The sequence below is a fragment of the Bos indicus x Bos taurus genome, chromosome 5 (genome assembly GCF_003369695.1).
Source record: "Bos indicus x Bos taurus breed Angus x Brahman F1 hybrid chromosome 5, Bos_hybrid_MaternalHap_v2.0, whole genome shotgun sequence".
NCBI lineage: Eukaryota > Metazoa > Chordata > Mammalia > Artiodactyla > Bovidae > Bos > Bos indicus x Bos taurus.
Window position 1 is genome coordinate 7484517 of NC_040080.1, and position 24928 is coordinate 7509444.

The window sequence follows — 24928 nt, forward strand, 5'->3', positions numbered from 1 at the left end:
AGGAGCTAGTCAAGCAAACAAAGTGTGGTTTAGGAGAAGGAATTCGGGGAACCTGGCAGGCAGAGAGAACAGCAGGTGCAAATTCCCCTTGGCAGGGAAGCACTTGGTGGTTGAAAAAAGAGAAAGCCAGCTTGGCTGGAGCAAAGTGAGCAAAGGGCAGTGGAAATGTCAGAAAATAGAGCTAAGAGGTAAAGTGGAGCCAGGTACTGTAAAGGACCTTGGAGATCTATGAGAAAAGCCCCCAGCAACCCTGAACTAAAGCTTGTCTGTGTCTTGGTGGAATACCTGGTGAAACATCTCGGAACACCAGAGGACAGAAGGCTTCTAAAGGAGCTGTGAAGTCTTCTCCCACCTGACTCCTTACCTCCCTGGGAGGCAGTCATGAGACAGTTTCTCCTCGCCTCCCAGATTCTGATGAGGTATAGAGCTTTCTGCCCTGGACTCTTTGGACTAGAACTGCAGAATACAGAGCCGTTCAGTGGTGCCAGGGCCGCCACGACTGTCGGTTCAGTGCTCAGTTCCTTGCGTTCCAGTGCGGCCCTTTTCAGTGTATGCGACTAGAGCCCAGGGACCTGGCACCTTCAGCTTGTTCTTCTCCTCATTCTGTATCTTAAGTAATGAACTGTCTGAATATGAAAGGGGTTCACTGCACCTTTACTGATCAAGCAGCCAGGCCTTGATCTCTTCTTATAAGTATGTGTGGACTTTACAGTACAACATGTTAAACGTTTAACTTGATCCTAAAAGTAACGGGAAGCCACTGAAGCAGGATTATATCTGCCTTAAAAAAATAAAAAGTCATTGTGGCTGCCATGTAGATAATGCACTCAAGGGGGGCCAAAGCAGAACAGGTTGACAGTGGCTTATCATGTAACCTACCTACCTCCCATGAGCACATTTGTATTTTCACACTTGAGCATCTATCCTGTGCCAGTCAGTAGGACACAGATACCAAGAAGAGTAAGACAGTCCCTACACTTATGTAGCCTGGCCACAATCAGCATGTCAGTGCACCCACTGTGACCTGCAGGAAGGAGGAAACACACACAGGGGCAGGAGTATAGCAGAGGGAACAGTGAACTCTCCCCGGGCAAGCCTGCACTGAGCAGGGCCGTGGAGGATAAACAAGGGTTTGCAAGGCACTCGGAGGACAGTCAGTATGTACGATGATACAGAATCGTCAAGCGAAGCGAGGAGGAGCTAGAAACCACTCAGAATGGCGAGAGGCAAAAGACAAGCAGGAGGTGGCAGAAGGTCAGGCCAGACACCCAGCAGGGCCGAGGAGGCTCAATTAAGACCTGCGGCTTACTTACCCCGTGAAAAGAACTTAGATACAGCTCAAAGGCCCAGCTCCTCCATTTACTAGCTGTGCACTGTCAAGCCAAGGGTTCACCTTCGAACCCAGTTTTCTTTTTTGAAGTTTTTATTGGGGTAGCAGTCACGTACAGATGTGAGAGTTAGACCATGAAGAACTGATGCTTTCGAATTGTGGTGCTGGATAAGACTCTTAGGAGAGTCCCTTGGACAAGAGATCAAGCTAGTCAATCCTAAAGGAAATCAACCTTGAATATTCATTGGAAGGTCGACTGCAGAAGCTGAAGCTCCAATACTTGGCCACCTGATGTGATGAGCTGACTCACTGGAAAAGACCCTGACGCTGGGAGAGACGGAAGGCTATTTATTAAATAGCTTTTACTAGAGTTTTTCCTCCCATTTAAAAAAGTAGGACATGTTTCTTGGAAAAAATTTAGAAAATCTTATAACTCCTTGAAGATCATCCAGAAATACCTACCACCACCACCCCTCGACCAGACTCCCTGGCCTGATGCCAGGTACCCTGTGGAATTCAATACTCGGTGATTCCCAGAAGGGCACTAAACACCAGTCCACGCTGAATCCACATCTCCTCACAGCCCCTAGCACCAGGGTACCCACTGAACCCAAACTGAACAGGTGTCAGAGCTGAAATGTCTAAGCAAAGACAATGGCAACAATAATAATTACCAGTAGCAGCAGTAAGGGTTATGTGCATGAACAGCCCTAATGTATATGGGCCCCACTTAACAGACGAGGAACTTGAGGGCTGGAGGAGGACAGTAACTCACCCAAGGTCTTGCAGATACGCCAACATTCAAAGGCAGCCTGGCTCTAAGCCTAAACACTGAAACCTCCAAGTGCCAAGTGAACCCTGGCAACTTTAAGTACTGAGTTGGACACAAATGAATTAAAGAAATCAAATAACATCAAAATCCCTGGAGGGTGAAATTATGGACAGTTTTTTGTATTTAGGTAATCTGAACCTTTAACACCGTACATAAATTTTAGAATCAGAAGAAAGTCTAAAGAAATATAAATTATAAATACATTATTATTAAACATTTTTGATTACAAAACTTCAGAAACTTTACAAGGAAATCTATCAAAACGTTAACAGTAGTTATCTCTGGGTGGGGTGGGTTATCTCTGGGTATTATGAATAATTATAGGTAATTTTTACGGTATTCTTTATACTTCTGTATTTTCCAAGCTTCCTAAATAGGTATCTTTATAAATAAGGGGGAAAAAAGGTAAGAAATTAATTCTACCTTAAAAATAGCTATTACTGAGTCTTATTGTGGCTGGAGGATAAGTAGTCTAGATCAGTAGTATCATTTAAAGAAGGAAGATGACTTGGGCATATTAAAAACTTATTGGGGTTTTGTCTTTGTTTTCTCAATCCAAAAGTAAAACATAATGCTTGGTTCAACCTGGCCCCATGGTCATTCCAGTGATCATCCACTGGCCATCCACTCAGATGTCACAACAATTAGGAAATGGGAAAATTTTTTCCCCATACTTGGAGTCCAAGTCCCAGGCCATGTGAAATTCTCATGAGTAAGTACCAGGCCCTTATCTAGAACAGATACTTCTACTAAGCCCTCAGCCTCCATTTTCTCAGGAACTAGGAAGTCGAGGGCAGCCTCAAGGCAGAAAACCTCTTCAGCAACCTCTACAGAGCCTGGATTCAACATGATTATTCTAGGGAGCTCATATGCTTACAGAAAGCCTATTCCACTACTAGACAGCTGTTAACAACCAATGCTTCCCACGCTGAACTGAAACCCACCTCCTTCCTATCAGGCAACGGAAACCGGGGCTCAAATCCCAGCTCTGTCCCCGACAAGTGGCGTAAGGCTGCGTGGTTTTGTTGAACCCCTCTAACGCTGCAGGGGTTATTGAAGGAGAGCACCCATGTGAAAGCAGCCAGCCCAGTCACCGACACACTTCCTAGCCCTGTCCTTTGGAACCAGATCAAATGAGCTTAGTCACTCCTCCACGCTTCAGCCCTTCAAATCACTGAAAACCATGACTGTGTCTTCTCCATTCTAAGCACTCTAGTGTTTCCTTGCTACAAAACTCCATCCACTTGGGTGGGAGTCTCCCCTCAGGGTGACCATAAAGCCCTCAGATCTGTTTTGGAGTAAACAGCAACAGCTGACCCACTGCTCCAGGGCAGTGTCTCTTCTAACCCTTGCTGGACAGAGCTCAGCCTCCCTAAATGCCCTGAAGATGCAGAGGTTCAGTGACAGCAAGTGGCCTGCCCAAGGTCACATGGCTGGGAACCTGCTGAGCCGTGCCCTTCTCACCATGCTTACAGAGTGTCTCCCAACCTCTGCTCAGGCCCGGCAGCCAGGTGGGCTCAGTCCTCCATGGGGGCTCAGTGTCTCTGGTGGAATCTGGCTTCTTGGTCTGACCGTGCCCTCTCCTCTGCTGGCTGGGATATGAATCTCCAGGGCTCCCAGGGGCGAGGGAGGCTCTCCTGATCTTGTGCTTAACTGACACAGAACAAACTCTGAAGGAAGGACTATAACCAAAGTGGACCCGCCAGGGAATCAGGTAAGAAATAAAATGAAACAAAACCAACAGAACTGTGAGGCAGGACCACAAAGGTTATCTTAGGTCACCTTCCCAACAACTGGGCCAAGTAGGAGTGTCAGGTCATTGTGTCTTCTGTTTTAAAGAGAAAACAGACTCCGACAGGTGAGAAAGTAAACTGCACTAAAATGTAAGCTCTACAAGGGCAGAAGACTTGTCTCATTTGGTCACCACGACAGACTCAGAGTTTAGGACATAGAGTCCAGGACACCAGTGCTGGATGATGAGATGGATGAAGGCAGAACCATGATTTGAACACAGGCTCCTCATCTTGCTTTCCAATTCAAGTTGTGAGTGTCTCTGGCAGAGGCTGTGTTGAGCCTCCGTGCCTGTTCACAGAGCCAAAGCATGGGGCAGGCTGGCTGGGCCAGTCTGACCTCCGTCCACACTCTGAAGCACGCCACACACCAGCGCTGCCTCAGAGAACCATGTGTCAGAGGGCGCTACAGCTCAGAGCAAGCGGAGGAGAAGGTGGCTGAGCTGTCCAAACTGGCCGGGATCCTGGAGCAGCCTGGTCTCTGAAGGCAGCTGCTTCACCAAGAGACAGGGAAGTCGCCGGCCCCATTCTGGCCTGTCAAGTCTCACTGCAGCAACACTGCAGCCCGTGTCTAGCCACAGGGAAGGCATCCGCTCTAGAGCTGGAGGGGCCTGGCCCAGAACCTCAGCTCCCCCAGCTCTGGGACCTCAGACCAGAGTCTTCACTTCTCTGAGCCTCTGTTTCCTTTTCTGTAGAACTGGTGTAAAACAGTAGAGATTTTGTGAGGATTAGAAACAATGTGTGTGCTAAGTCGCTTCCCTCACGTCTGTCTCTTTGCAACCCTACGGACTGTAGCCCACCAGGCTCCGCTGTCCATGGGATTCTCCAGGAAAGAATACTGGAGTGGGTTGCCGTGCCCTCCTCCAGGGGATCTTCCTGACCCAGGAATTGAACCCACGTCTCTCATATCTCCTGCACTGACAGGCGGAGGCTTTACCACTAGCACCACCTGGTAAGCCCAGAAACAATGTATTGTTTGTAAACATAGAGGGGAAAAAAAAAGTGTGGAATGAAAATACAAAATTCCTATCAGTGGTTGCCTCTGTGAACAGGAACTGGGAGAAGGAAAGAGAGTTTTAAACGTAGTCTTCTTTAAGGAAAAAATATATGGAAAACACAGAGCTCGGCAGCTGGGTTCCTGGCAGGCATTCAATAAATGTAAGCTGCTGTTCATCATTTCTCCTGGGAGGAGATGCTGCCTCTCACATACCTCCTACCTACATGTTGAGAAAGAACCATGAGCTGCTGTTTCCGACCATGCCCTCTGCCCGCTCCCAGCTGTCAAAGCAGGTCCCTCCCAGCCCCAGAGCAGGTCCCAAGCACCAGGACAGCACATCTCAGAATTGAAAAGGTCTCATCTATCCACTCATTCTGCCCCTGAATGCCTGGGAGACCCTTTCTGGCAGTGGGGAACACACTACCGCGTGAGGCCACCCATTTCACCAGCAAGATGACCTCAAGGTCTCAGGAAGGGAAAGACTCCTGGTTCCTCTGACCATAACCCTCAATGGCTTTTAGCCTCACAGCTCTTAGCAACCAGCTCTTCCTGGCAGGGAAGCCTCAGGTGAGGCTCTGTCTAGGTGAGCAATGCAGGAATGCACGTCAGTCAGCACCTTCCTTAAGAAGCGTGATCTCTCCACATCTCTGCTTCCTCAAGAAGGGTGATCTCTCCACATCTCTCCTGCTTCTAAAAACTGTCTCCCACTCCTGGCAGAAGAATGTCTGGCAACCCTCCTAAGACTCCCAAGCTATAACAACTCCCTCCTGTCCCTAGGCAATCAGTGAGCTTGGTTGCTATGCAACAGGCAGGCACAAAAGTGATGCAGTCCTTTTCAGAGGCTTGGGAAGGGGGCAGGGAGCCATTCTATCCAAGACACAGCCTCTAAATGGGGTCCAAGGCAGTAGGGGTTCCTTTAAGAAGTCAGTTGATAGACTCACTCATCTGCCTAATTCTCCTTTGCTGGTGTCTGAAGCAGACTCCAGGCACACCATGAACTGCATATAAATTCTGAGCCCTGGTCTGGCCCCCACCGCCCATCCTGAGGCAATAGCTTCCTCCGAAAGCTCGACAGGCAGCCTGTGAGGCTGACCCACAGCTCTGGGCCCTCCCTCTCAAGCTCTGCTGGTATTTGGGGCAGAAGGCAACCATGGCCTCAAACATCTCCACATCCCAACAGGACATGGAGCCAACCGAACTGTGTCCCCTCCATCTAGCCTACTCTCCAGAGATCCAGTTTCTACTTGCTATACTCAGGGGAGTCCTCTAGGAAAACAGTTTGACCAAAGGGTAAAAACCCTGAGTTCTGCAGTCAAACAAGCCTGCAGTCAAAATCTGAGGCAGCTGCATACTAGTCGTGACCTTGGGCAGGCCATTTAACCAACTGGGGTCTGTTTAACTGTTTCACTTCTCCAGCCCTCCTTTCCTTGGCCACATACAAAGATTTAAAACTAGTTAATTTCTGAAACTCTGCAAGGCTAACGACACCTACATCTTAGGTTGTTGTGAAGGTCAAGTGAGGCAGCGCTTGTCCAACAAGACCTAGTTCAGTGACGAGTACAGCAGGGCTGACAGCTCAGTATGGGTATCTTCTGAACGCCAAGGGTGCGGTGGGGCAGACCGAGCATGCCATCACTCATGCAAGTAGGGCGGGCGGCCTGGACTTAGCTCCACCCAGCACACCCCCTCCCCTCCTCGCTTCAGCGCAATGTATTACAGTTACCAAGATGTGGTTTCTTCCTCACCAGCACAGAAGCTCTTTCACAGGCCGGGCCTTTTAAATAAGTTCTGTAGTTCTCTCAGTGAGCAGTGACAACAGTAACAGCAATGTCTAGCTGAAGGTGAAGTGCCCAGCAACAGAGCACTGAAGTGTAGGCTGAAGGAGCTCCTGAGGCCTCTCTGGTCCCCCCACAACCGGCCACAGAATTAAAGCTCCCACTGAGAAACTGTCTCAAGTACTGCAGGGTGAAAGCAGAAATGCTCCTAACTGGGCCTAAATTCCCCAAGGAACCTCGTATTTATTGATGGAAATACTGCAAATGTTATTCTAGAGCTTGCCTTCTCAATGCTGGCCTTCAACTTAGAAAATTAAAAAACAGGAAGCCATGGGTTCATTTGCTCCTCTTCTCCCAACTCTCTTAGAGCCGTACCCAAAAGGTATTCCTGCACTAGCACTACACACCCAGTATCCACGGCCATTACAGAAGGAACAAGCAGCTTCACTAGAGCCACTCTTTTTTATTTTTCAGGCGGTACCACACAGCGTGCAGGATCTTAGTTCCCGGACCAGGGATGGAACACGGGCCCAGAGCAGTGAAAGCACAGAGTCTTGACCACTGGACCGCCAAGGAAGTCCCAAGACTCTCTTTAAACATATGAGTTGAAGATAAACGCTGGGCAATGGAGGCTGTAGACCATCTGGAGGGGTGGAGACACAGACTAACTCTCACCAAGTGCCCATATATCCTGTGTCAGATTTCCCCCACTTTATACACACAGTCCCACCTAATACTCACAATCGTCCAGAGACAGAAGGTACAGTGTCCATTTTATAGATGAAGAAACTGAGGCTCCAGAACTTAGCTCTTTTTCCCAGGGCCACACAGCAACGTTGCTGCCTTTTCCTTTGACCCAAGCTTTGCACAATGAATCCAAGAAAAAATCATTCTCCCTGCCTTTTCGGATCCACTAAATAAAGAAGAGCTTCCACAGGTTCATTCTAGAATAGTTTAAGAAAAAAAAAAAAATCTGTCCTTTGTCTCAATATTAGAAAAGGTCTATTTTTAAAATAACATTAGAAACTATTCACACATTTTTATAGTCCATAGAGTTTAAAGAACCTTCCAAATGTTACCAGGTCTTCAGCACCATTCTAAAAATGGACTATAGTCTACCTGACTCCTCTGTCCACAGAATTCTCCAGGCAGGAATACAGGAGTGGGTTGCCATTTCCTTCTCCCGGGGATCATCCTGACCCAAGGATCGAACCTGGGTCTCTTGCATTGCAGGTGGATTCTTTACCATTTGAACCACCAGGGAAGACCATGTGTTTAAAGAGCTTTCCAAACATTACTAGGTCTTCAGGAGCCTTCTCAACTGGAAGGTAGCTATGAACTGTCCCATTCTGCAGATGTGTAACCAGAGCGCTAGAGGGCTGAGGCCTCGCTTGAAGCCACGTGGTGAGAAGGGCTTAGAGGAGCCTCCTGAGATTCCTGGTATCCCATGTGCTGCCTTTTCTCGTTTTATTTTTGTTTAAAAAATTGTTTTCTCTTGGTTTTATTGATATAATTGACATAGCTGTGTAGGTTTTAAGGTGTACAGCATAATGATTTTACTTACACGATGAAATAATTACCACATTAAGTTTAGTGAACATCCATCAACCTCATTTAGACACAAAATCAAATAAGTGGAAAAATATCTTTTTTCTTTGTGATGAGAACTCTTAGAATTTACTCTCTTGGCAACTTTCATATGTAACATACAGTAGTATTAATTATATTTACCAGGTACATTACATCCCTAGTACTTAGTCCTAACTATAAAACTTTGCACCTTTTGACAAATTTCATCCAATTCCCCCCTGCCCCCCTCACCCAATGCAGCTGCCCTGCAGTCCTTCCCCTTCTACATGCTGAGGGGCGCAGAGCCCACCACTGCCTTCCAAACTACATGCTGGGAAAACAAGGGGTGTCAAAGAACACCAGGGCTGATGAAGACACATACAGCCTGAATGATCCCTCTCAATTACAAATCAAATCCTATCACTTCACCATTTAAAATCTTCCAGTGGATTTTCATTACACTTGGAGTAAAACCCAATTTCCTTACCAGATCCAACAGGACCCTGGCTCCTGCCACTTGCTCAGCCCTCCCTCGCATCACCTCAGCCACACTGGCCTTATTTCTTATCCTCAGACCCATCTCAGGTGCTTTGCACATACTGCTCCTTCCCCTCCTACTTTGGGCCCTTCCCCAAATCCTGAAGGGTTGTCTTATCATTTAAGTACCAGTTCAAATGCTACCTCTTCTGAGAAGCCTTCCCCAACCACTCCAGTCAAAAGCTATGCCACATCCTCACCTCTACTCTCTCGACCACACTATCCTTATCTTCGTTGTCTTACTTCACAGCTAAATTTTCTTGTCCACTTGTTTGTCTCCCCAGAACTACAATACAAGCTCCACTATTCCTGTTGATTATTACTCTCTCAGTGTCTAGAAGAGAGATAGGGACATAGTTAAGCGTTCAATAAACGTTTTAGGAACAGGCTGTTCAAAAGGCAATGGTGTACTCCCCTCATCCTCATACTCACTCTGCCCAAATTTCAGATTGGAAGTTTACTCATCTGTTCATTCATTCACTTAATTCAAACCAACAACTAACTACTGGTCACCTGAGAAGGTACCACAGTGAATAGGGAACCAGAATGATCTATTTCCCAATTCAAAGCAAGATTTTTTTTTTAATGTGGCACTTTACAGAGGCACTTTTAACATTTGCAAATGTGTCTGATTTCTTTGTAGTTAACAGACTCTTCAGATTTATATGCAAGAAGTTACATAACTTCCGCAAGGTCACATGGTAAGAACTCAGCATCCCGGTATCTCAAGGCAAAACCAAAGACCTAAAATGTATCTGGAAGTGTCCAACCCCTTTTATTTTCTATCCATGGTCATTTACATGAAAGTTAATTTTATTTTATTTTTTAATATTTATTTATTTGGGTGTGCCGAATCTTAGTTGCAGTGTGGGATCTAGTTCCCAGACCAGGTATTGAACTCAGGGTCCCTGCATTGGGAGCATGGAGTCCCAGCCATTGGACCACCAAGGAAGTCCCTGAAAGTTCATTTTAAAAACTGGAGAGTAGATACGGTTTTTCAAAAACTTCACCTCCATTTTCTTCACTTTATTTCTATCTTCCTACCTGGTAGCAGGTATCAAATGACACAACACTTTGTGGAGCACTGTTCTCTGGTTATGGACCATTAATGGTGCCCTGGGTGACAGGCTGAGTGTTGATGGCAAAGGGAAGCAGTGGTATGGTGCAGGTGCTGGGACCTCAGGCTTGTGAGTCAGAAAGTACCAGATTCAAACCACATCCACTAACAACTAGTGATAAGGCCCTAGACAAGTTTATTTTAATTTAATGAACAAACACTTATATAGCTCTTTTAGATGGAAGCAGGGTTCTAAGTGGGCTTCCCTGGTGGCTCAGAGGTTAAAGTGTCCGCCTGGAATGCAGGAGACCTGGGTTTGATCCCTGGGTTGGGAAGATCCCCTGGAGAAGTAAATGACAACCCACTCCAGTACTATTGCCTGGAGAATCCCATGGAGGGAGGAGCCTGGTGGGCTACAGTCCATGGGGTCGCAAAGAGTCAGACACGACTGAGCGACTTCAGGACACGACGACAAGGGTTCTAAGTACTTTGCAACTACGATTACTAGATAAGTCAGATATACTATTATCCCTATCTTACAGGTGAGGAAACAGGCACAGAGAGGTGAAGTAACTTGCCCAAAGCCACAGCTAGTGCATATCAGAGTCAGCATTAAAGTAAGACATTGGATGCCAGAATCTATGCTCTCAGCCATTACACTGTGTTTCTGCTCTACTCCTATTTCTTCATCTATAAGACAGGGCTAATAAATCTGCAATATCTCACAGGGTCATGCGAGGCTACTGGCACACAGTTAAGTTCAATGTTAGCTGCTCTTAGTGGTAGTAGTAATTGCCATCACCTTTGGTCCAGTCAAGGTTCAATCAAGGTCTGCCCAAAATACTTCAGCTGAGAAAGATCTCCAAGATCCTCTGCAGCAGAATACGTTAGAATAAGTGGAAGTTCCATGAGAACAGAATTATCTGCTCTTTCTGCTTCTCGTTGTATCCAGAGGAAGCAGAGGGTACTCAGTTAATATGTGGTAAATAAACTGAGTGCATGGACAGGGTTCTGTCACACAACAACTAAGGTAGTACCATCACTTCTCAAATGTAGCTGAACATAAAAGAGGTAAATTTACAAAGTTTTTAGACAACAGTGGAAGCTGGCCATTACTTAAGACAGCCTGGCTATTAGCAGACAGTGTGGTATAATGCTGCTCATTCATCTTAGCTAAATGCAGTCTCAAGGTCTTGGAGTGTCTGTCTATAAAAGAGGAAGCTGGACGACATGATGATCATAAACAAATACATTCTTGCTCATTGCTTTGTAACAATTATTATAACAATATGAATGGAAGCTGATCACCAAGTACTCGATAAATGTTTTTCAATGAACACAATTTCCAAATGACAGATGAAGAAATTGGGATTCCGTTTCCAAGTTCAAGGTCACTTGGATGGGTTAGCATATGGGTTAACTTGGAAGAGTCCAGCTCTCTTCCTATGCATGTCTAATGCTCATGCTTTCCATGATTCTTTTTCGGTTAAAAAATACTGTGATATCAGTTGTCTCTTCCAAGCTCAATAAATCTAATAATTTACCTTATCAAATAACCTTGTATAACTTCACTAGATCATGTGACAGTAGGATCAAGAAGAAACAACTATTCCACATTGCTAACCTGGAGAATCAAAGCATCTAAAGAGAGAATTAATTAGGCCAAATCCCCTGTTTCTGCCAGAACTGAGACCCCATAAGTATAAATAAGATAAATGATGACTTCACTTTAAATGGTTTAAATTTAAGCAATATGACTTAATAAATAACTTCTGGTAACACAAAACTTTTTGAGGGTACAGTACCTTACCTTCTTCAAACCTGTAAGTATAGTTGGCTACTTGATCCAAAGTAGATGCACAGGTTAAATGTAAAAAGTTGCATAAATGTCCACAAATGCTTGCTTCCTTTATTTTTATTAAAATACACGCTTGACATTGAACCTTTGTGTGTAACACCACCTTCCTAGGATTGTCAAGTTAAGACTGAAAAAGCCATCTGGCAGTCACAGTCAATTTTCTAGATGGTTCATAACAGGATTGTCAAGGTCAAACTGTTGATTCTTTTACCTTCCCATCTAGTAATTGAAAAGCAACGAAAGTGGGCTCAATATACTTCGTTCTGGTACTCTCACAAATACAAACATCAGCTCCAGGATCACACTCTGGTTCAAAAAGTTCTGAGGGCAGGGTGACACGAACAGCGGGGTAGTAGGGCAGATGCTGAGGCCACAGCACTTGGGTAACACTCAAGAGAGAGCAGGAACTTTTACCTAGCAGTTTCATCACCTATCAAATGAGAATAATCATCCTACCAAATGATCATATAAATTAAGTGATATGACGAGGAATGGTCTTGCAATCTGTGCAAAGGTGAGAGACTACTGTTATCATTACTAATTACTACAGCTGGGGACGGAAGGTCCCCTAGAACTCTTGGCTGTTATGTTCTGCAGGATTCCCTCAAGATCGAATATAGTTTTTTTCCTCCAGACTTCGGGTTTGACAACGACTGATGCACTTGGCTAGCGAGTCTCCGCCGCTGAGAGATGAGAAGTGAGGCCTTCGGGTTCTGGGCCTAGCGAGCTCAACAACCACCGCGCCCCCCCAGTCACCTTGTCCTCACCTTGAGGAACAGAAAACGAAACTCTATGGGGTAGAAAGTGAGGTCCACGAAAACGAGAAAGAGGTGACTCCACTCTTCACCTAGATGCTGCTTCTAAGACCCAAGCTTCCAGCTGGGCGGGGACAGAGCAGAGAGAGCTGACAGAGCCAGGGACGCCTTGACCTCGGGCGCCGGAGGAGCGAGCGTGGGTGCTGGGCCCGCGACAGGGACAGGTACACGAAAAGCCGGCCGGAGGTCGGGCCTGCCTCGTCTTGCCTCGCCCACAGCCGCAAGCACAGGAGGAGGCACCCCGCCCCCGCGAACCCAGGGGGCCCTCAGTTCGCTCACCTGCAGCCGGGACACCAGTAGGCTGTAAGGCGCCATTTTGTGCACTGACAAAGATGAGGTCGCTTGAAAGTGACGTACCACTCAGAGTATTTAAAGCCTTCGGGATGTGGGCGTGGCCTGAAGAGAAACGCGACCTCGTGAAGGCTGGGCCTCCGTCGAGGCGCCTACTCCTGCGAGCGCCTTGGGCGGAGTTCCCGTGTGAGGACTCGAAAGGGGAGAGGAAAAAACTATATAAAAACACTTAAGGAAGTAAATACGGGGCACAGAGATGTCTTATCGAAGTGCACACTTCAACTTTGCACTTTGAAATTTGCTTCTTCCATTCAAGTCCTGGAAAGGTTGTGATTTTTTTTTTTTTTAATAACTTTTATGCACCTGCCAGGACCCGGCCCCCCGTTAGGACGGAAACTTGGCTTTGGAATTTGATCTCGCGAGAACCAGCGGGTTTTGGTGCAAAGAGTATAAATACTGATGGATGTCTAGAGAACCAATCACGGCGACCAAGAGGCGGGAGCAACGGAGGTTAAAGGTCGGACGGAAGTTCTGTAAGCTTCCGGTGGATTGAGAGGGCGCTATGGCTAAACATCACCCGGACTTGATCTTTTGCCGCAAGCAGGCTGGTGTTGGTGAGGCAGCCTTCTGCACCCGGCTCTCTGGGTGGGAATGGTATTAGGACCTGAGAGGCCCGGGGTTCCCGTCACTTGCTTAGGGTCTTGCCCGGGAGGCGCCACGTTCCCCGCCTCTAGGTTGAAAGTGTAGGAGCGCGCGGGTTTGCGGTCTCTTGATGAAAGGAGGGCGGGGGCTCGCGTGCTGGGAGCTGGAGGCAGGCTGCCGGAATGGGGTTGGGAGAAATTCTCAGTTTGCGCAGGACCTGTGAGGGGCTTCAGGAGGCTGTGGATTTGGTTCGGATTGAAGTTTAAGGGGATAAGATGGATAGATCCCCTCAGGGCTCACTGCAGTCCCTGCTCCTGTCCCCACCGCAAGCTCGAGGATGTTTGTCCCCTCTTCATCAAAACTTTAATCCTAATTGTGCTCTTTACCATCTTTTATTTTCCAGCCATTGGAAGACTGTGTGAAAAGTGTAAGTGGAACACGCCTCCCCAAATAGCCCACCTGGCCCACTCAGTTTCTGTAGAACAAGCAAACGGGCATTTTCAGCGGTGGCACTAAGAGGACTTTGAGTAGACGTGACCCAAAGAATGTCAACACAATGCCAGGCTACAACTAAAGGCCACCACCCTCACTCCAGCTTGCACGTTTTAGACACTAGGTTTTGAGAGAATCTTTAGCTTTGGACCGGAAGTAGCATGACCACATCCCACATGGTCTGCCAATTAATTTATATAGACGTGTCTACCAGGTGCTTCTCTAAGCTCTTTACCTAGTAGTTGATTAACTTTTCCTATGTGTTGTAGAGATTGAGATGGACACGAGGTAAGTCGGTTTTGTGATGCCAAAGTAGAGGGTCCTCAAGTCACTGTTAGGAGACTGGTGTAGTCCCCATAGCAGGAGGAGGGCAAAGGCCTCGAGGTACTTGCACGTGGTGTAACTCCATCCTCTTCTCCTCATAGGTGATGGCAAGTGTGTGATCTGTGACTCCTATGTGCGTCCTTGCACCCTGGTGCGCATATGCGACGAGTGTAACTATGGCTCTTACCAGGGCCGCTGTGTGATCTGTGGAGGCCCTGGAGTTTCAGATGCCTATTATTGTAAGGAATGCACCATCCAGGAGAAAGATGTGAGTACATATAGGAAGCTTTTCATCTGATTTTTCCTTGTGTTTAGTAACACTTTGCCATCCACAGCAAACTGTATGGTCCGTAGATGAGTATGTTCATTTAGTCATCTAGGTTATAATTTCTTCAACCTCTGTGAGCCAAACTGGGTGTAGCCCAACAAAAGGCAGTTATTTTGCATCAAGGAAAAAAGTGCAAGAGAAGCAAATTTTGGTCAACACTGGCAATTTGGAAAGCCCTCTATTCCTTTGATGTCTCTCTCATTTTTATTCATAAACAATATCCTTTTTTTTTTTTTTTAACTGTGCCACATAGCTTACAGGATCTTGAACCCTGGCCACGGCAGTGAAAACCCAGAATCCTAACCATTAGGCCATCAGGAAACTCCCAATATTCTGCATTTTTAAGTCCTAGCACAGTGCATGGTATACAATAGTCATTCAGTAATTCTCTCTATTATTATTAAGGACTGTTCAGGTGGATGTGTTGACTTCTGAATTTGGGACTATTCAAGTTGATTTCAGCTCTGAGTAGCTAGAGAATACTTTTGCTTTGATTTTTCAGAATTGCTTGGGATTCTGCTTGTGACATTTTTGCCCCTTAACATTGTATGCTGGCAATGGCAGTTATTCAACTCCTTAAGCCAGTTGCCAGGATACAATAGAGAACTATAGATCTGTACCAAAAACAGGTTTCTTGGAGGAGAGGAGGACAACCCATGAATCACCTTTTATTCTTTTTATGACAATAAAACAAAGTGTGATACAGTAACAATAGGCTAATATGAGGTATCTGGTTACCTAATCTAGGATGAGACATAAGGCAAAAAAGAAATAAAAAATTCTCTGGCCATGCTGGGCAGCTTTGGGGATCTTAGTTCCCCAACCAGGGGTGGAACCCAGGCCCCCTGCAGTGGAAATCCAGAATCCTAACCACTGAACTGCCAGTGAATTCCCAAAAGATAAATAATTTCTTATATTTCCTTTTACAAATAGTAGATAATTAAATATATATATAGGGCTTCCCAGTTTGCTCAGATGGTAAAGAATCTGCCTGCAATGTGAGAAACTCAAGTTCATCACAGGTTCAATCCCTGGGTCAGGAAGATCCCCCTTCTATATAGATCCTATCTCCCTTATTTTTCAATAGCTTTGTTAATTAGGGGTTATTATTATCCCCATTTTACAGCCCCTCTCCCAGCTAATAAGTGTCAAGTCCAAGCTTTCTGACTAAACCTCGTGGTGTCCTTTGATAAATCTGTGATGTGCCTGTGTTGAAGAGAGATGATTCAGCTACCTCAGAATCTTTGCAGTTAGATTTTGTCTACCTCTAATAAGTGGGACATATTAGAGCAGATAAACCTATTTCTTACACCAGGAAAGTCTTCTGTTATTTAGGGAAATGAGAACAGTCATAGATAAAGTACCAGAAACAATTTCAGTTGGTGATTTGAACATTCTCTCTCTTTTGGGGGGCTGCTCTAGGTCTTGTGGTGTGCAGGGTTAGTTGCTCCAAGGTATGTGGGGTCTTGGTTCCCTGACCAAGGATCAAACCCATGTCCCCTGCATTGCAAGGTAGATTTTTAAACACTGGGCTACCAGGGATGTCCCCGATTTGAACATTGTCTTACCCTAAACTCTGATTTGCATTTATCTTTGACTGTCGAATCATGCCCTGCTCATGTCCCCCTTTTTCTCTAGCTCTTGTATGCTGCTGCTGTTTAGTTCACTAAGTTGTGTCTAACTCTTCTGCAACCCTGTAGACTGTAGCCCCGCCACCAGGCTCCTCTGCCCATAGGATTTCCCAGGCAAGAATACTGGGGTGGTTGCCATTTCCTCCTCCAGAGGATCTCCCTGAGCCACCTGGGAAGCCCCGGCTCTTGGTGTCGTCCCGGCATATATTGTAAGTCTGGTGCACGTTTCTGTGCTACTCCTGTGAATCACCTGTAGGAGCTCCCGCTAGAGAGTGTCTGGTACACAGTAGGTGTCGGATGATTACAGTCTACACCATGGTGAGGCAATATCAGTGAACAAAAGTACAAGCAAGTCTTAAACTAGCTAAAACGAGCCAAAGATCTATTAAGGACAACATTTTCTTGAATTTTCCATGACTGTAGCTAGAGTTCTTATCTGATACGCTTACAACCAGAGTACTTAATAAAGGTTAATGACTGTCTGATTCGTCTGCATGTGGCGGGTGACCTGATCTCTCCGGATCCTTGTGCCTCATTCTAGATGTCACCACTTCCCTTACTTCACATTATACAGGAATGTTCTGAGGATATTTGAGATGGCATCTAGCTCGCATTAACTCAGCAATAGTTTCCAAGGAACACAAAACAGTCCAGTGACATGATCCAGCCTCTCAGCCTTACAGATCATGATGTAGATTAAGTGCCCAAGACTTTCCTACACACAAATCTTCCTACAGCCAAAGCAACCCCTCTTATTGTTCTCTTCCAGCAACTTCCATAATTTATGAGGGAATTAGCCCAGTAAGCTAGGTTAGGTGTTCTCCATAGTTTTTTCAAAGCCTTGAGAATACTCAGGGGTCAGGGACAATATCTGTGGGCACTTCTGCCAAAGTACCAGTTTGTAGTTTCTTATAATGTGGCATCTTATTGATCTCCCTTCACCCTTGACTCCTTTTACTTAACCATTTTCTTCAACTCTCCCAACCAGATAACAAGAAAAATAGCAACTAGTATTTTTGGAGCTCTTGCTGCATGCCAGGTACTGTGCTGGTCTTTCTTGTCTAAAAGTTGTGTATGATACAGATGAGGAAATGAATGGCTTAAAGGTAGGTTTGGCCCAAGGTCACATGATGAATAAATGGCAAATACGGGATTAGAACCCAGGTCTCTGTAATTCTTTCTCAGCCTTTTTTTTTGGTGGTGGTTTTTCATTATCGCCCCTCCACTAAAGGAGAAAGGTTAAAATCCAAATTAAATTTTCTTGGGAAGTCTTGGCGGTCCAGTGGTTAAGACTTACGCTTCCACTGTAGGGGACACAGATTTGATCCCTGGTTGAGGAACTAAGATCTCGAATGCCGAAAAACTATTTACATTTTCTCCACAACAAGAGGAATGAAAGTTGGATAAGATTTTGTTGGGTAAGGGTGAGCTTCAGATCACAAACCACTGTAATGTCAAAGGTGTTTTCACCCTTATTGAAGATGCATCAACTAACTCAAAGCACTTACCCTAAACACTCATCGTATTTCTCTTCTCAAGGTGGTTAAGGATGCACCTCTCTGTCTCATGCTACGTCTACCATTCTCTTCCTGTTTAAATAGCAGAGCAGTTAGATATATAGGAAAGATACTTGATAATTTTCAAAGGTAATTCACAAGTTTACCCTTCTCTGCAGCTTCCTAAACCTTGTGAAAGTTTTGAGGTTTGCCTCCAGGAACCTCTGTTACAAAAAACACCAGAGTAGGAGTTAGAAAGCCCAAGTTCAGGTCTTGGCTTTGCTAAGATACTGTGTGTGGCTTTGAGGAAGTCTCACCCTGACCCCCAGCCCCTGACCCCCAGCCCACAAAGGGTAGTAGCAGTCCCTTCTACCTCCTGGATACATTTACTGAGAGCTTAAAGTTTCAAATAGAAAATGTGATGCCCTTGTTAAGGTCTCAAACCAGTGTACAGTCTGGTTTTTACCTTGTAGGTATTCATTAAATAGTTGCTGGAAGAATCAGTGTTTTGTCTACTAGTTTCTGTTAATCAAGCAGGTCTTGCCTGCTGTTGGTAATTCTTTGCTACCGAATATAAGAAATGGACATGTGGACCCATTTTCTGTAATCCTGTTTTTCTGATCTCAAAATTTGTAAATTGCCTTTTCCTGCATTTTGGTTCTGTACACATTTCCCCATGGTATGTTATATTTTGGTATATGATCAGTGTTGGTTTTTTAAGTATTACTTTATAAAGTCCTGGATTCTCACCAGGTCCAGGGTAATTTTTGTAGCTTGCTTTTGCACCATAGAAATGGACTTGACGTTCAGCCCTCCTCAGGGAGGAAATCCATAGGCATTGACTTCTCTTTGGTGGTTGGTAATGGAGCCCACCTTAGGCTTCTCCTGGGGATGTTTTAGGGGCTTCCCTAAAGTGGTAAAGAACCTGCCTGCCTATGCAGGAGACATAAGAGACTCAGTTCAATCCATGGGTCAGAAAGATCCCCTGGAGGAGGGCCCAGCAACCCACTCCAGTATTCTTGCCTGGAGAATCCCATGGAGAGAGGAGCCTGGCAGGTTACAGTCCATGGGGTCACATAGAGTTGGACACAACTGAACTGACTTAGCATGCACACACGGGGATGTTTTAACAGACATACTTAGTATAATGGAAAGAAGCACTTGGCAGTCTAGTGTCTACTTTTTTGGGTGTGAAATTATAGAAGTTAAGTGGCCATGCAACATGTACATTCAACTCAAAAGCTGTAGCTGCCTAAAATAAAAGCTCCCTATGCTCAGAATGGGGAAATCTGTTACCCTCCGGGAGGACTGAAAAAGGCTGAAATTTGTCTTTAATACACTCCCTAGCGCAGCTCACAGATACTCTCTGTACCATCCTTGAGGTTTTCTTAAACATCTCCGTTTTCATGGTCTCCATTCACAGGCACGTTCACAAAAGCCAGCCAGTGCACACATCCTCACCTCTTCAGTACTGTTAGAATTTGGGAACAGCCACTAGACCCACAGGATATGTAGAAAATAAAAACAGGAGTTTAGGCAAGAAAATAGGAAATTTATAAATGCCATAAAAACCAAAGAGCTAATAATCTAAAACATTAGTTTTCCGGTGGTTTTTTCAACTTTTTAACACATGGAGTCCTATCTTCAAAAAGTGTCTTATACAAAAGCCATGGGTGTGTTAGGTTGGACCATTATGAAATTGCTGCTATTTGTTTTTGGCAATTTCTTACAATTTATTAAAGACTGGCTATATGCCAGGTGTTGTTCTAGGTACATTTATTGATTCTTAACTCTGTAAGGTAGGTTCTACCATTGTAGTAATTTAATAATATGACTAAAAAGAGATATAAAGAGGGTAATAACTTCTCAGAATTCAGGTGGCCCGTCTCCAGAGCCTACAGTCTTAATATGAGTGAGAACAGAGCTGCACAGAGCAGGGATGAGTCCTACAGTCACCTGGCACCTCTCAGGACTCTCGAGGGCTCTACAAACACAGTTTGTAAACATTGACCTGATCCAGTCATCTTATTTTATAGTTGGGTATGAATCCAGACAGAAGTGGCTTGCCCAGTCATGCAAGTCAGTGAGGCGTAGTAAAGCTGAACAGGCTGTCATCATACCACAAAATTTCACAGCATCCCTAAAGGGCTTCGAGCACTGTCGTGTCTAGTAGCAGGCTATCTTGGGTCAGGAGAGGCAGTTCTTCTGACGTGTGTACCAAGATTCCCAGTACAGATTACGTGGCTTACTTGAGTTCACCTAGCACCTAGCATTGGTGGGGCTGTGGTGCCACAGCCTGGCTCCCTCAGCACACTGAGCTTCACAGACGGTAGTTCTCAATATAATACGTTGTACTGGATTGATCAAAAAGTTCCTTCAGGTTTTTCCATTACTTTTTTGTGTTTTTTTTTTTAGTTTATTTTTGGCTGCTCTGGGTCTTCACTGCTGTGCACAGGCTTTCTCTCGTTGCAGCAAGTGGGGCCTACTTTTTGTTGTGGTGCATGGGCTTTTCATTGCGGTGGCTTCTCTCGTTGTAGAGCACAGGCTCTAGGTGCATGGGATCAGTAGTTGTGATACAGGGGCTTAGTTCCCACCCAGCATGTGGGTTCTTCCCGGATCAGGGATCAAACCAGTGTCCACTGCATTGCAAGGCGGGCTCTTAACCACTGGAAGAGCCACATAACCATGTGGCTTTTAACCACAAGGTGGGCACTTCCCTACCAGGGAAGCCCCTCAGTAACATCTTTCAGAAAAACCTGAAGGAACTTTTTGGCCAACCTATACATGTTTTCTAGAAAATAATGAAATGTTAGTGTTGGCTTTGTGTCTTTTCAGAGATTTTTTTAGTGTTGGTATCAGTCCCCCAAAAAAGAAAACAGCTGAATTAGAAATAAGTTGTCTGAGGACTGGACTCATTCATTCATTCATTCCATAGCCCAGCATCAAGCAACTACCTTTGACATGAACGTTTAATAAAATCATCAGATCGAGGAAGGCTTCTTCCAGTAGTAATTCCCCCAGTTTTCTTCTCATCATCCCAAATCAACTGATGGAACCATCATCCCTGCAAAACATAGTTTCCCAGGGGCTTCACTGAAACCACTCAAGCTCACAGAATGGCCAGGGGAGCCTGACATTACAAATCAGAGTATGGACTGTCAACAGCGATCTCTAGCACAGGAGCACTCTTCTCCCAAGACCATGTGTCAAATTAAGTGAATTAATAAGGACACATCAAACTCAGTATTCTCTTATGATACTTAAAATATAAGGTACTGTTTCCTAAAGTCTTCAGTTTTTTTCTCTTGGTATTATCTCCTTTCTTGGGATAGTGAAAGAAAGCTAAAGAGCTTGATCTGTAGATGATTATTACCATTTCCTACCTCTCACTTGGAGAAAATCCTTTGAACACCTTAAAGAGTTTTGTTTATTTTTTGGGGCCACACATCATGTGGGATCTTAATTCCCCAACCAGGGATCAAACCCATGCTCGATTCATTGGAAGCACAGTCTTAACCATTGGACTATCAGGGAAGTTCACCTTAAAGAGTTTCCGATTTTGCCTCCACTATATCATATTAGCAACAGAAGTGGGCTAAGAATCCAGCATTCTAAGTGCAGGCTACTGGATAGATGGCAAATTCTAAGTGCTTAGTAAATACCTGATGGATCAAATAGGATAACTGAACTGGTAAGATGAATGGCTAAACCATTAATCCAAAAGTTATTTTTTCTTAGTGTGAAAGTCACTCAGTCACATCTGACTCTTTGTGGCCCCATGGACTATACAGTCTCTGGAATTCTCCAGGCCAAAATATTGGAGTTGGAGCCTTGCCCTTTTCCAGAGGATCTTCCCAACCCAGGGATCAAACCCAGGCCTCCCGCATTGCAGGCAGATTCTTTACCAGCTGAGCCACAAGGGAAGCCCAAATTTTTATCTTAGATTCCTTTCAATTAAAGCTCAGAGACTTTTAACAACTTTTCTGTTTTCCAGAGAGATGGTTGCCCAAAGATTGTCAATTTGGGAAGCTCTAAGACAGATCTCTTCTATGAACGTAAAAAATATGGCTTCAAGAAGAGGTGATTGGTGGGCTGCCTCTTCCTCCCTCCATCAGACTGCTGCAGCTGCCAAAAGAAATGCCTACTACTGCCAGCAGAAAGGAGGCGGAGCACAGAGCATCACCTGAATTTGCCTGTTAGTACAGGCACCTTACCGGTTTCCTCTCACCTGGACCTGGTAGGAATGGAAGAAAGATTCTTCGCAGAGCACTCTGGCAGACTATATCAGAAAAATTGATAGATTAGTTCATGGTATTCCTTAAATTCTAGAAGCAAGGATGTGTTATCCACATCAAGAATTTCTTCATACCAAAACTTTCTAAAGCAGAAATAATATGTCATTTCCGTCTTCTATTTGAAGACCCGACTGTGAAGCTACCTGCAGTGAAAAGCATGTTCTTAGGGAATCTCTGATGGCAGTTGTCCTTGATGAAGTATCTGCGGTGGGGGGGGGCCAGCAGAGCAATAAATGTGGGCGTTTCATCCTGTAACCTTTACCAGGTGGTGCTGGTTCATGTTATTTTTCTTCTAAAAAATTGTAAACCCTTTCTCTTGTGTTATATTAATAAAGTAGGTGTTTATTTTCTGGTCATCAGCCCCTTCCCAATTTAATTTTAACTCGAGGACTTTTAGTCACCTAGAAATTTGTGATTCAAAATAGAGGTATTGGGATTAACTTAAGCACCTTGTTCTCTTATTACTATTGTAATTCAAAACCAGTCGTGCCTTTTATGATAAGTAAACCAAAGTTATTTTTAGAAACATTGCTTTTTCCTTCCTGCCCAACTTGAGTTTTGAACTGAAGAGGTGGCTTCCAATAACGGAGAAGGGAGTGAGACAAAATGTATTCAAATCAATGAGTTAGGAAAACTGAACTTGGTTGACTTTTTTTCATAAAGTACATATATATATTCACATTAAAGATACAAGGGAGGGACCACCCTGGTGGTCCAGTGTTTAAGCCTCTGCACTTCCAGTGCAGGGGGTGTGGGTTCAATTCCTAGTCAGGGAAATAAGATTCCACATGCCATGAGGTGCGGCCAAAAAAAATAATAGGATGTGAAGGGATGTGTGATTTAAGTAAAATCAACTTTAGATGTATCCTACCCTAACTTAACCATCTGTACTTTTTGTCTGCTAGAGGCAATAAGCAAGTTATCCAGAAGAGACATATTCATAACTGGAGACTTCCAGTCAAGTAAGCCTTTAAGACCATGAATTTGAAAGAGCTTCTGAGTCTTGGCAGGATCCAGGGATCTGGCCCAAGGTCACATTGCAACTTAGTGGCAGAGCTAAAGGAAGAGATGGGTCTTCTGACCTCTTGTCGGAGTTTTGTCTTGTTGAATGTATACTTGCTTATTTGTGATGTATTGAATGTCCAAAACAGAATTCAGATAATCTCTGCCTTCAAGGAATTTAGTGATTGAGCTTAACAGAAACAGCTCAGTGCAACTCAGGGGCTGCACAAAGCAAGGGCCTAGCGAGAGGCACCTCAGGAAGGCTAGAGGAAGATCATAGCCATAGGACTGCCATGAGGGCTCCTTTCAGTTCCTCAAACTGCTGCTTTCCCTCCTGCCTCTGTGCTTTTTACCTGTAAAGCTCTGTTCTGCTTCTGCTCAACTAACTCCTACTCACCTTCAGACCTTAGCTAAGTATTTCCTTAAAGATGCCTCATTCAACCCCCAAAGTCCCTCTTGTCATACTCCCACATAGCACCATGAGCATTTTGTTTTTCGCATTTGGTGATATTGACTATCATCTATAAGGCTGTGTTCCATGATGGCAGGAAATAAGTCTGTTGTGCCCAGCGTGTAGCAGGTACTCAGTGTTGAATGAATAACTAAAGTAATAGAAACCAGGTAATAAACTGGGCTTTGAAGGCCACATTGCAACCTCCCAGCAGAGGGGATGGGGTCTGCTGATAACGGACATTTTTGTGGGGGAAACAGTTTGGACAGGGTGATGTGTTTGGGGAGCTCTGAGCAGTTTTAAAGCATCAGGTAAGGGTTATGGTACATCAGAAGTTGTTCAGTCGCTCAGTCGTGTCCGACTGCAACCCCATGAATTGCAGCACGCCAGACCTCCCTGTCCATCACCAACTCCCGGAGTTCACTCAAACTCACGTCCATTGAGTCAGTGATGCCATCCAGCCATCTCATCCTCTGTCGTCCCCATCTCCTCCTGCCCCCAATCCCTCCCAGCATCAGAGTCTTCCAATGAGTCAACTCTTCGCATGAGGTGGCCAGAGTACTGGAGTTTCAGCTTTAGCATCATTCCTTCCAAAGAACACCCAGGGCTGATCTCCTTTAGAATGGACTGGTTGGATCTCCTTGCAGTCCATGGGACTCTCAAGAGTCCTCCAACACCACAGTTCAAAAGCATCAATTCGGTGCTCAGCTTTCTTCACAGTCCAACTCTCACATCCATACATGACCACCGGAAAAACCATAGCCTTGACTTAGATGGACCTTTGTTGGCAAAGTAATCAAAAGTTGTAGAGACCAGATAATCCATGTTATAACTAGAATCTGTCACTGATTCTAACTAAGTTTAGTTAGTAACTAGTTTTAATGTGTAATACTAAGTCATAATGTTTTGTTTTACTAAACAATTTCTGAAATTTGTTCATTGGGACTTCACTGGCAATCCAGCAGTAAAAACTCCAATGCAGGGGACTCTGGTTTGATCCCTGGTCAGAGAAAAAGATCTCACTTGCCTTGAGGTATGTCCCCCCTCCCCACAAAAATTTATTAACCACCTTGGTCCATGTAACATCTTGGATCTACAAGTGTTTGAAAAGCTACTGCTTAGTTTTAGCAAAACAACACCTTACTGTGTTCTATGAGCTTCAGTGTGTATGCCTCTAAAAGGTCTTGCAAGGGAGCTTAAAACTTAATGCCCGGTGAGATTTCCATACTGATCAGTGACAGGCAAGTTCAATCTCAGCCCAGTGAATTCTGCTGAACGCTGTTCCTCTGTCACCTAATTTCACAATCCCATTCTCCATTTGTTTGCTGTCTGAGGCCAAGAGAAGGATATGAGTAAGTTAAGAACTCTGTTGGCTTAAGACACTGTGTTTCCAATGCAAAGGGCCTGGGTTCGATC

General features: G+C 44.9%; 2 protein-coding genes across 2 annotated transcripts in view; one reads left to right on the forward strand and one right to left on the reverse strand.

Annotated features, from left to right (window-relative positions):
• The window catches only part of ACO2 (aconitase 2), a 49092-nt gene extending 36157 nt beyond the window's left edge, over window positions 1-12935 (reverse strand). Inside the window, exon 1 of the mRNA XM_027540666.1 lies at window positions 12840-12935. Within this exon, the coding sequence (XP_027396467.1) occupies window positions 12840-12875 (36 nt within the window). The 5' untranslated portion in view covers window positions 12876-12935. The remainder of the gene's footprint in view (window positions 1-12839) is intronic.
• Window positions 12936-13333: 398 nt separating this feature from the next.
• Window positions 13334-22418, forward strand: PHF5A (PHD finger protein 5A). Its single transcript, XM_027540673.1, has 4 exons — window positions 13334-13465; window positions 13897-13920; window positions 14411-14577; window positions 21759-22418. The coding sequence occupies exons 1-4, from the start codon at window positions 13414-13416 to the stop codon at window positions 21846-21848; spliced, it is 333 nt and encodes a 110-aa protein (XP_027396474.1). The 5' UTR covers window positions 13334-13413; the 3' UTR covers window positions 21849-22418.
• Window positions 22419-24928: the final 2510 nt, after the last annotated feature.